This window comes from Ranitomeya imitator, chromosome 5 (genome assembly GCF_032444005.1).
Source record: "Ranitomeya imitator isolate aRanImi1 chromosome 5, aRanImi1.pri, whole genome shotgun sequence".
Lineage (NCBI taxonomy): Eukaryota > Metazoa > Chordata > Amphibia > Anura > Dendrobatidae > Ranitomeya > Ranitomeya imitator.
Genome location: NC_091286.1, coordinates 385,147,133 through 385,159,382, shown reverse-complemented (window position 1 = coordinate 385,159,382; position 12,250 = coordinate 385,147,133). Strand labels below are relative to the sequence as shown.

General features: G+C 44.3%; 1 protein-coding gene across 2 annotated transcripts in view; it reads left to right on the top strand.

The window, feature by feature from the left end:
* Nucleotides 1–12,250, top strand: part of MLIP (muscular LMNA interacting protein) — a 407,499-nt gene that overhangs the window by 310,000 nt on the left and 85,249 nt on the right. For both annotated transcript variants that reach the window (XM_069726767.1, XM_069726768.1), the window contains one exon: nt 9,437–9,559. In XM_069726767.1, coding sequence (XP_069582868.1) covers nt 9,437–9,547 — 111 coding nt within the window. In that variant the 3' untranslated portion in view covers nt 9,548–9,559. The remainder of the gene's footprint in view (nt 1–9,436; nt 9,560–12,250) is intronic.

Here is a 12,250-nt window from a genome sequence, read left to right as displayed (position 1 = left end):
TTAGGAACTGATCTCTGCTGCATTGAATATGTGCTATTTGTGGAGCCTACTGATGAATCAGAAAGTTCCTCTGTGGTGGAAAAAAAAGGAAGAAATATCCGAGGAGTAGTCTCTATCTCTGAAACTCACTTTTCCTTTAACAAGATCCCGTCTCTGTACTTGTTTTTTTAGAATCGAGGGCGGTTTCATATTCCAATTATATACTTTGTTAGCAATATAGTCTTCTGTGTCTCATTTAAATTTTGATTTTTTTGTGTCCATAATTTGATTTTCCAACTTGGTAATGTTCGTCTTCAATCTATCATTATAAAAATTAAAATCTTTTGAACTGGTGTGCCCCTCCAAAGAGCGTTGCAAACTCTTAATGTCCTGTTTAATATTATTTATTTCCATGTCCTCATACTTAATTATCAAAGAGATGAGTTTAAGGGAGCATTGACTCAAAATAGAGTACCATTCTTTTTCAAAATCCTCATTAAAAATCTTTGCAGGAACTTTTTTTAAACGTAGTCCTCTAGGAATCATATTTTTTGATTCATATGTTTTCAAAGTAGTCCAGTCCCACCATGTTTTCATTTTCTTTTCTAATAGTAGCATAAGGGTTCTCAGTTCATCAGTTTCAGTTACTATATCAGGTGTTTCACTACTGAACACTGAGGCTACTTTATTAAGTCTATTTGTATGGTCATCTATGTCTATAAAGTTCGTATGTTGAGGATCCATGTGTTAGGGGTCGAGTTCCCGCTTCTGCACAGGGGGAATCTCGAACCACCTCCGCTGCGGTCTCCCATTCTTGTCCAGCCGCAGTGGAGTCTGCTCAGCAAAGACGTCAGTCCCTTGCTCATTCTCACTCTGTTCTGAGAGTTACTGCTGCTTCTCCAGTCTCTGCCATTAAAGTCAGTGCTGGTCAGCAGCGAGCGGACTTCTCTGGGACTAAGTCCTTGTCTGCACGTACTGAGCATGCCCAGGGTAAGATCTCCCGTTGGAGATCGAGGGTCATGTGCTCAGGCTCTGCAGCACATTCCATTGGTCCTCTTGGCAGGTCTTGGAAGGGCAAAGGTGCTGTGGCCACTTCCTGTGCTGCTGCTATATAAACTGCGCATGACCGCACGGCCATGCGCTAGTATTGTCTTTCAATCGCTAATGTGTGTATGTTGTGAGTGCAAGTCGTCCTTGGATACCCCTACCCTATTGAATGACTGTTCGCGGAAGGTGTATGGCTGCTACCTAGCGCCCGACTTATCCTACAGCACTAGTCACACATTATAGCGTCCAGTTGCTGTGACCGCCAGTACGGCGCTGTGCACTTCCTCTGTGCTTTCCTTACCCAAGCCTGGGTGGTTAGTGGCGTTCGTCAGTGCGGCACTGCATGCACTCTTGTGCCTTAATATTGCTCTTCAGTTTCCTACACACCCAGTTGCGGTGTTGTGCCAGCAAGGGTCTAATCGTACTTTAATCCTAGTTGGGGTTGAGTTCGCTGACTACTTGCTCGCGCTTTAGGTACGGTACCACGGTCCTGTGCCTTAACAGGATTGCTTCTTTCACGCTGGGTGAGGTTAACTCACGCGTGTATACTTTAGTGTACCGCCATATAGTCTGCTAATTGCTAGCAGCAGGTTTTCACCTGCACGGTGGACCCCGGACTGCGAACGCATCTATACCATCTGTCTTGGTGCATTCCGCCAGTCCTAACAGAATACTAGCGCCAGGGTCTGGCTAGTAAAATGGCGGACGACCAGCGTTTACAGCAGTACGTCCAGCAGCTGGAGGGAAGGTTGGCGGCTCTTGAGCGTTCAACCTCAGCTGTGGATGTTACTGCTGTCGCTGTTCAGGCTGCAAGTGTGGCTGCAGCTACCTTGTCCACTGCCGCCCCTGTACCGACGCTATCTCGCCTCCCGCTACCAGAGAAATATTCTGGTGACAGTAAGTCCTGTAGGGGTTTCGTGAGTCAGTGCTCAATACATCTCGAGCTTCTGGCCGCTCGTTTCCCTACAGAGCGGGCTAAGGTGGGCTTTATAATTTCCTTATTGTCGGATAGAGCGTTGCAGTGGGCTACGCCGCTGTGGGAGCGTGGCGATCATGTGGTGCAGAGTGCTCCGTTATTCCTGAGCACTCTGAAACAGGTCTTTCTAGGACCTCGTGTCACCCATGACACGGCGCTCCAACTGTTGGCACTGACTCAGGGCTCGTCCTTGGTCAGCCTTTTTGCCGTCCATTTCCGCACTCTAGCATCTGAGCTGGAGTGGTCAGATAAAGCCCTTATCCCTATATTTTGGAGGGGGCTGGCTGACCACGTTAAGGATGCTCTGGCCACTAGGGAGATTCCCGCCACACTGGAAGAGTTAATAACAGTATCTACTCGCATCGACCTCCGTTTTCACGAGCGGAGGTTAGAGCGAGCCCAGTGTAGGCAGAGGTTTCGGCTGGCTCCCACCTTCGCCAAACCTTTGGAATCTCCAGTCCAGGCTCCTGAGTTCCAGGAACCTAAGGTGGTGTCACAAGAGGGATCTAAGTCCCAGACCGCTCATGCACTCCAGGGTTGCCATGTATGCCAACAGTCAGGACATCTTGCCACCAGATGTCATCAGCGGTCGAGGAAACGTCAGCGTCTAGTGGTAGTAGGTGGAGGTGCACTAGACACTGCGATGTTTGCCTCCAAATTGTCCTTTAAGGGGACAATTACCTTTGGCTCATCCTCCCACTCGGTAGACCTCTGCGTGGATTCTGGGGCGGAGGGCAATTTTATGTCTTCTGCCTTCTCCCAACGTCACGCAATACCCCTGGTTATGCTATCTCAACCAGTAACGGTACGAGTGGTGAATGGGTCGACACTCCCCGCACAGATAACACATCAGACCATCCCTGTTACTCTGTCCATGTCGCCATCCCATCAGGAGATTATTTCTCTGCTCATCATTCCTGAGGGTATTGATGAGGTCCTGTTGGGGATACCTTGGCTATGGTACCACTCTCCTCACATCGAGTGGTCCTCAGGCAGAATTCTGGGATGGGGTGAATCATGTGGGGGTAGGTGTCACCGAGAGTGCGTTCAGGTTGCTACTACTGAGGTACCCGCAGATCTATCCTCTCTCCCCAAGCAGTATTGGTCTTATGCAGACGTGTTCTCCAAAAAAGCGGCGGAGACCCTTCCGCCCCATCGCCCCTATGACTGTCCTATCGATCTCTTGCCTGGTGCGGAGCCTCCCCGGGGTCGAGTTTATCCATTATCTCTCCCGGAGACGGAGGCCATGTCTCAGTACATTCAAGAGAATCTGGCAAGAGGGTTCATCAGGAAGTCAGTGTCACCTGCTGGGGCAGGGTTCTTCTTCGTGCAGAAGAAGAATGGGGAACTACGTCCATGCATAGACTACAGGGGTTTTAACGCTATCACCGTTAAGAACAAGTATCCTTTGCCCTTGATATCCGAGCTCTTCGATAGGCTTCGGGGAGCTAGAGTGTTTACTAAATTAGATCTGCGGGGTGCTTACAACCTGATTTGCATCCGTGAGGGGGACGAATGGAAAACGGCGTTTAACACCAGAGATGGGCACTATGAGTATCTGGTGATGCCCTTCGGGCTCTGTAATGCCCCAGCCGTTTTTCAAGACTTTGTCAACGACATCTTCCGGGATATGCTTTCCACCTCAGTTGTAGTCTATCTGGATGATGTTCTCATCTTTTCTCCAGATATTGACTCCCACCAGAGAGATGTTGGCAGAGTCTTCGACCTCCTACGGGCAAACTCTCTTTACGCTAAGTTGGAGAAGTGTATGTTTGAGAAGGAGTCTTTGCCGTTCCTGGGCTATATCATCTCCGCCCAGGGATTGGCTATGGATCCTGCCAAACTACAGGCTGTGATGGACTGGCAAGAGCCCCATTCTCTTAAAGCGGTGCAGCGCTTTATGGGGTTCATTAACTATTACCGCCAGTTCATTCCCCACTTCTCAACTCTGGTAGCTCCCTTGGTAGCCCTCACCAAGAAGGGAGCGAATCCTAAATTGTGGTCGGAAGAGGTTTCCAAGGCCTTCACTTCTATTAAGTCCCACTTTGCTAGCGCTCCCATCTTACATCGTCCCGATGTGGATAAGCCATTCCTAATGGAGGTGGATGCCTCATCCGTTGGTGCTGGAGCAGTCCTCTATCAGAAGGATGCTCAAGGTCGGAAGCATCCATGCTTCTTCTTCTCTAAGACCTTCTCACCAGCGGAGAGAAACTACTCCATCGGGGATAGGGAGCTGCTAGCAATGAAGTTGGCCTTTTCAGAGTGGAGACATCTTCTGGAAGGTGCGCAGTTTCCCTTCCAGGTTTACACTGACCACAAAAATTTGGTCTACTTACAAACAGCCCAGCGGCTAAATTCTCGCCAAGCCAGATGGTCCTTGTTCTTTTCCCGGTTCCACTTTTCTCTTCATTTTCTCGCCGAGGAGAAGAATATTCGTGCTGATGCTCTCTCTCGCTCCCTTATGTCAACTGAAGAGGAGGAAGAGGAGCCTCGGCTTATTGTTCCTTCTGAGAGCCTGAGAACCGTAGCGCCGATTTCGCTTGAGTCTGTGCCTCCGGGCAAGACTTTTGTGCCCATTAATTTGCGACCGGAGGTTCTCTCTTGGGCTCATTCGTCCAGAGTGGGTGGACACTTTGGGACAAAGATGACATCTGAGCTACTGGCGAGGACATACTGGTGGCCACATATGGTCCGGGATGTCAGGGATTATATTCTGGTGTGTGTCTCCTGCGACAAAAATAAATCTCCGCGTCAAAGGCCAGCTGGGTTGCTCTATCCCTTGCCGGTGGCAGATAGGCCCTGGGAGATGGTCGGGATGGACTTTGTTGTGGGTTTGCCCAAGTCTCGCGGCTGTACCATCATTTGGGTCATCACCGATCATTTCTCGAAAATGGTGCATTTGGTGCCGCTACCATGGTTACCTTCTGCACGGGCCTTGGCTGCGTTGTTCATTAAGCACATCTTCCGCCTACATGGTATGCCTGACAAAATTGTCAGTGACCGGGGTCCCCAGTTTGCGTCTCGGTTCTGGAGAGAGCTATGTCGTCTTCTCAGTATTGAGTTGAATCTCTCTTCCGCTTATCATCCCGAGACGAATGGGTTGGTAGAGAGGGCCAACCAGACCTTGGTCACATACCTGCGACATTTTGTTTCAGCCAGGCTGGATGACTGGGCATCCTTGCTATCATGGGCAGAGTTTGCACTGAACAACGCCGTAGCCGACTCCACTGGACAAACCCCATTCCTCCTCAACTATGGTCAGCATCCACAGGTACCTGTGCCTATGCCCGTGTCTTCCGCAGACTCCAGGGTGGCAGACTGGGCTGTGGAGGCACGGGATATTTGGGACCGCACTCAGGATGCCATTCGGGCCTCTAAGGAGAGAATGAGGTCCTCCGCCGATGCTCATCGGCGCCCCGCTCCGACCTTTGCTCCTGGCGACTTGGTGTGGCTCTCCGCCCGTAACATCAGGCTGCGAGTTGAGTCCACTAAATTTGCTCCTCGCTACTTGGGTCCCTTCAAGGTCCTCGAACAGGTTAATCCTGAGGTCTACCGTCTGGCCCTTCCTCCACGCCTTGGTATCACCGACACCTTTCATGTGTCCCTCCTTAAGCCCGTATACATGTCCCGGTTTTCTGAGTCATCTGCCGGGACATCGGGTTCGTCTACGGACGATTTCGAGGTGAACGCTATCTTGGGGTGCAAGGTGGTACGTGGCAAAAAAATTTTTTGGGTGGACTGGAAGGGTTACGGCCCTGAGGATAGGTCCTGGGAGCCTGCTGAGCACATTCGGGCTCCGCAGCTCATTGCTGCCTTCGAACGTAGCGAGGCCCAAGGAGGGGGGGCAATGTTAGGGGTCGAGTTCCCGCTTCTGCACAGGGGGAATCTCGAGCCACCTCCGCTGCGGTCTCCCATTCTTGTCCAGCCGCAGTGGAGTCTGCTCAGCAAAGACGTCAGTCCCTTGCTCATTCTCACTCTGTTCTGAGAGTTACTGCTGCTTCTCCAGTCTCTGCCATTAAAGTCAGTGCTGGTCAGCAGCGAGCGGACTTCTCTGGGACTAAGTCCTTGTCTGCACGTACTGAGCATGCCCAGAGTAAGATCTCCCGTTGGAGATCGAGGGTCATGTGCTCAGGCTCTGCAGCACATTCCATTGGTCCTCTTGGCAGGTCTTGGAAGGGCAAAGGTGCTGTGGCCACTTCCTGTGCTGCTGCTATATAAACTGCGCATGACCGCACGGCCATGCGCTAGTATTGTCTTTCAATCGCTAATGTGTGTATGTTGTGAGTGCAAGTCGTCCTTGGATACCCCTACCCTATTGAATGACTGTTCGCGGAAGGTGTATGGCTGCTACCTAGCGCCCGACTTATCCTACAGCACTAGTCACACATTATAGCGTCCAGTTGCTGTGACCGCCAGTACGGCGCCGTGCACTTCCTCTGTGCTTTCCTTACCCAAGCCTGGGTGGTTAGTGGCGTTCGTCAGTGCGGCACTGCATGCACTCTTGTGCCTTAATATTGCTCTTCAGTTTCCTACACACCCAGTTGCGGTGTTGTGCCAGCAAGGGTCTAATCGGACTTTAATCCTAGTTGGGGTTGAGTTCGCTGACTACTTGCTCGCGCTTTAGGTACAGTACCACGGTCCTGTGCCTTAACAGGATTGCTTCTTTCACGCTGGGTGAGGTTAACCCACGCGTGTATACTTTAGTGTACCGCCATATAGTCTGCTAATTGCTAGCAGCAGGTTTTCACCTGCACGGTGGACCCCGGACTGCGAACGCATCTATACCATCTGTCTTGGTGCGTTCCGCCAGTCCTAACACCATGTTTCAAAAGATATATATAAAAAAAAATAAAAAAAAACCAGGAGGAGGAAGGTGTTTATATGCTATGATATGAACGAGTTGTCCTTAAAGTCAGATTCAGAGGGATAACAGACTCGGTAGTAGCACGACTAAAAAACTCACAATGAATAACTAAAGAAAAAAGGAATGTAGTCAGCTTACCGGTCTTAGACGAAATCCCCAGACCTACCAACGCCCAGCACGGTTCGGGGTGAGCGCCCACAGCAAATGAAGACAAAAAGAGAAATGATCCAGCTGGAGGTGGAGGCAGTTCAGACTTTGTTTAGACTTTATTAGACAACTAAAGCGATAAAAAGTTCTTCAACAAGAAAAATCTTTACATAGCAAACACCTGGCACACCAGTGAGGAGGATCAACGCGTTTCAACTATGAAGTCTTACTCATGATCTACCTAATAGTGCAATAAGAGCATATATATATATATATATATATATATATATATATATATATATATATATATATATATATATATATATATGTATATATATATATATATGTATATATATATATAGTGTGCACAAAGCATTGATTGGACAAACAATTAAAAATGCAAAAAAAAAAAAGGGGAAAGAAAAAGGGGAATCACCAGTTAAAATAATCATAAAGATAACAGATTGATATATGAAATACCCTTGAAAGACATTGCTAGAACATTACTTGAACATTAATATTGCTTTATTAAATCATGTCTAGCATTAGGGCCATAGGGAATACGTGTGCCTAACATAAACATCCAATACGTTTCCCGATTAAAAAGTTTCTGCTGTAAATTCCCTCCTCTCGGAGGTTAGGTAAAGCTTTTCTATTCCACAGAATCTGAGACTAGTTAAGTTACCTTTGTGCACGTTGTAAAAGTGTCTGGACACAGCTGAGGCAGAGAGGGCTTTAGAATTCACTGCATCTGAAAGATGCCGTCTCACTCGTACTTTAAGTGGACATGTAGTGCAGCCTATGTACTGGACTTTACATGTAATACATTCTACTAAATACACTACATTTTCGGTGTTACAATTAATGTAGTCATGTATATCAAATTGTTTATGGTTGTGAAAAGATGAAAATTTGTTAGTTTTATGCACATAGTTACATGTTTTACACCGAGTGGCTCCACATCTAAAAAACCCTGTGGCGTTAAGCCATGTAGCTCTGTTAGTGTCCCGTAGAGAGCTGGAGAATTGGCTTGGAGATAGGATCGAGCCCAAGGTGGGAGCTCGTTTAGCAACGAATTTGATATCGCTCTGTATTAAAATTTGTTTTAATTTGTCATCTTGTTTTAGCATGGGTAAATGATTCTTGACAATATTCACGATCTGCCTGTATTGTGAGCTATATGGGGTACTGAATACTACATTATTGTTGTTTTTCTGGGGATTATTATAAGTAGATTTATAATTTTTCGTTGTTAATACATTTTTGCGATCTACTTTGGAGATTTTTCTACGTGCTTTGTCCAGATTCCATTTAGGATACCTTCTATGAGAAAGACGCTCACAGGTTTTCTCTGTCTCTGCCAAAAAGATGTCATTATCAGAGCAATTCCTTCTTGTTCTGATACGTTCACCATATGGAATGTTATTTATGACATGATTTGGATGGCAGGAATTGGCTCTAAGAATTGAATTACTTGAGGTAGGTTTTCTATAGGGAGTAATCTCAACATTATGTTTTAGTGTATTACCTGAGAGATTCAAATCCAGAAAATTGGTGTGTTTTTTCTGAAAGGAATGGGTGAATTTTAAATTAAAATTATTATTATTGATATGATCAACAAATTTAGTCACTTCCTCCTGTGAACCCCTCCATACTAGGATCAGGTCATCTATATAGCGACCATACCATACAATATGTTTGCATATATCATTATCATCATTGTAGATATGGCTCTCTTCCCATTTCAACATAACAATATTCGCTAAAGAAGCCGAAAATTTAGCGCCCATACTCACTCCCGTTAGTTGTCTGAAAAACCTATTGTCAAAACAAAAATAATTATGATTAAGTAAAAAGTCAACTGCAGATATTAGAAAACTTTTTGTATCATTATTATAGGGAGAGTATGTATCCAGATAGTATGACAAACTTGACAATGCCACTGAATAGGGAATTGATGGATATAAGCCTACCACATCACATGTAAGCCATGCATATTCTTCCTTCCAGTAAAATTGATCAAAAACTGAAGTTACATATTTTGAATCACGTATAAAGCTAGGGGTATTTTGCACCAATGGTTGCAGGTAATGGTCCACCCAAGATCCCAATCTTTCCCCTATGGAACCAGTAGGATAGGATTGGGACTTCTACCCATCTTGTACTGAGTTACCTAAAGCATAGGTCATGTACATAAAAGTAGAGGATAACCACTTTATAAATATTTCCCTAAAGTGAAACTGAAGAATATCCGCTGATAACCAAAGCAAAAATTTGCTGCAAAATTGAAAATGGCAAATCATTTATGACAAGCATTGGATTAATTTGTTTAATTTGTTAAATTAATCCTTGAATCCACAGTAATTCTTTAATCCCCCAAAAATGTATTATTGAAAATGAATAAAATCTGCATTTTTTTTCAGACCACAAGGCCAGGAGTAATAAGACCAATGTCAGCAATAGATAACAAGGACAGAAAATTTTATCCAAATCTGTTTCAGCAATTCTCCATGCCTCCATATAAAAGAGAATAGCCCAGTGTCCAGGTAAGCTTTAATGTGTCAGTATTGATCTTGTGAAATTCCATAGAAAGTTATGTTAATATAAAAGACAGCAAATGTATTTATAAAAGTATTCATATGATTATCAAAAGTCTGAATGCAGAGCTTTCAGCTTTGTAAGACAGTACAGTATAGGCTATGTACCGTGATCTATCAATATAGTGATATAACATACCGAAAGTATCAATGTTCCCTTTTCAGACCTTCAGCTCATTACATAGCAGCTAACAGTCCCAAATTGCCTGGATGGTAGAGGTTTTTCATATACAGTCCTGGCAAGTTTAGGACTAATGCAGTCCATGGAGTGTCAATGTATTTGAAAACTCAACTTAGAAGGAACCTGTCATGTAAAGTAATGCTATTAACCTACAAATATAGGGTTAATCTGCAGGTTAATAGTGTTTCTGACACCATGCAGCGCATAGATGCCGGGAGGAAATGAACTTTATTCCCCCATCAGCCTATAAAGAACAATGGCTGTAGCCGTGCCCCTGGCACTCACTGACAGCAGGCCCTAATGCTGTCAGTCATTGCCTGGAATGCAGTTACAGCCACCATTCTCTGTACACTGAGAACTGATTTAAACCTTGCAGGCTTATGACTGGAAGCCAAAAACTGCTGGGGGAAATAAAGTTAATTTCCTTGACCCATAGACCCACTTCCCCTGCAAGAAGTGGTTTGCAAAATTTATTAGACTCAGACTCAGAAAACCATTTTATCTTATTCTAAAACATCTTCAGAAAATTTGAAATTTAGGCAATATGTTTAAGTCAGTAGTAAAATCTTAAATATTGCAGTCAGAACTAAGAATGCAAAACTTGCCAATTTCGTGTATCTGGTGTATATATTTCTGTTTGTTCCATACTGCTGTTGGCGATTTACATATAGTTACTTTTAGAGATGATCAAATCGATTCAAGGTGATTTGAATTGTAACCTCTTCACCTCCGAGCCTGGTTTCCCCTTCTTGACCAACCCAAATTTTACAATTCTGACCACTCTTCTTTTATGTGGTACGGTAATAACTCTGGAACGCTTCAAGGAACCCCAGTGAGATTTTTATTTTCTGACACATTGTACTTTTTGTTAGGGGTAATTTTAGATAGAAGTTTTTTGCATTTATTTGTGAATATATCTGAGTTTTGGAGAAATTTGTAAAAATTTAACTTCAGTTTTTATACCCTCAAACTAGTTAGTCATGATGAACAAAATAATTTAAAAAAAACTTTTCACATATGTCTACTTCACATCAGCATAATTTTTTAAACATATTTTTTAGAGGAAGTTAAAAGGGTGAAAAGTTTATCAGCAATTTCTTATTTTTAAAAAAATATTTACAAAACCATATTTTTTTAGAGACCATATTACATTTGAAGTGACTTTGAGGGGCTTATGTCACGGAGAGTACCCAAAAGTGACACCATATTAAAAACAGCACCACTAAAAGTGCTCAAAACCACATTCAAGAAGTTTATTACCCATGTATGGTGAAACCTACGGGTGGGCACATGGCAGGGCTCGGAACAAACTTAGCCCAATTTGACTTTATGATATGCAGGGAGTAGGGGAGCGGGAAAGTCAGCTCACTGTTGATGTGAAGGTCAGATGCAGTCTTGTGTCTCACACGGAACAGCCCAGGGTGCGGCTTGAAGATTAATCAGGAAAGAGAGGATTCCTGCGAGACAGTGTGAGGAAGGTAAAAATCCATGTTTATTACTTCATTTTAAAATCGTGTAAATGTTCACCACGTCCAGCAGCTCATATGATAAAACTATGCATTTCAGCTGTTTCCAGCCTTTCTCATGGTTACTAAAAACCATGAGTAAGGCTGGCAACAGCTGAAAAGCGTAGGTTTGTCATATGAGCTGCTGGATGTAGTGAACATTTATATGATTTTAAAATTAATCAATAAACATGGACTTTTACCTTCCTCACACTGTCTTGCTGGATTACTCTCTTTCCCAATTTGACTTTAGGAGTGCAAAATTGGCTGGAATGGATAGCAGATGCCATTTTGCATTTGCAGAACCCCTGATATGCAAAAACAGTGAAAAGCCCCCCCACAAGTGACCTCCTCTTGGAAACTGCACCCCTCAAGAAACTTTAGCACTTTTATCCCACAAGTGCTTCATAGAATTTTAGGACAGAATCAGGACTACAAGATACCAGGTACTTTAAGCTGCGTCACTTCTAATGTGGTGTACCTAATCATTTGTACTAAATGTCCAACTGGGGGTCTGTATGTAGGGGAGACAGGGCAGAAACTGAGAACAAGAATGAACTCTCATCACCATACGATAAGAGAAAAAAGAATGGATCTACCTGTGGCAATACATTTTTGTCTCCCCATTCATAATATTATGGACTTGAAATTACTTGTATTAAAAGGTAACTTCAAATCTCAAAGAGACAGAAGAGTTTGGGAATAAAAGCTGATGATGACCTTTGACACTCTTAGTGCAGGAATGAATGTGTCGCATGGATTTATGTCTTTTTACACCAAATAAGGAACTAAGGAATTTGCCCCTCAGACCATGTGGGTTTACCACAACTGAATCAGATCCCAATCAGAGGACATAAAACATTCTTTATCTAAGAACTGGACCAATATTTATTGACATAACTGTTTATCACTCATGGTAATTCTGCTTCATGTCACCTGTCTTATCTATGTTTT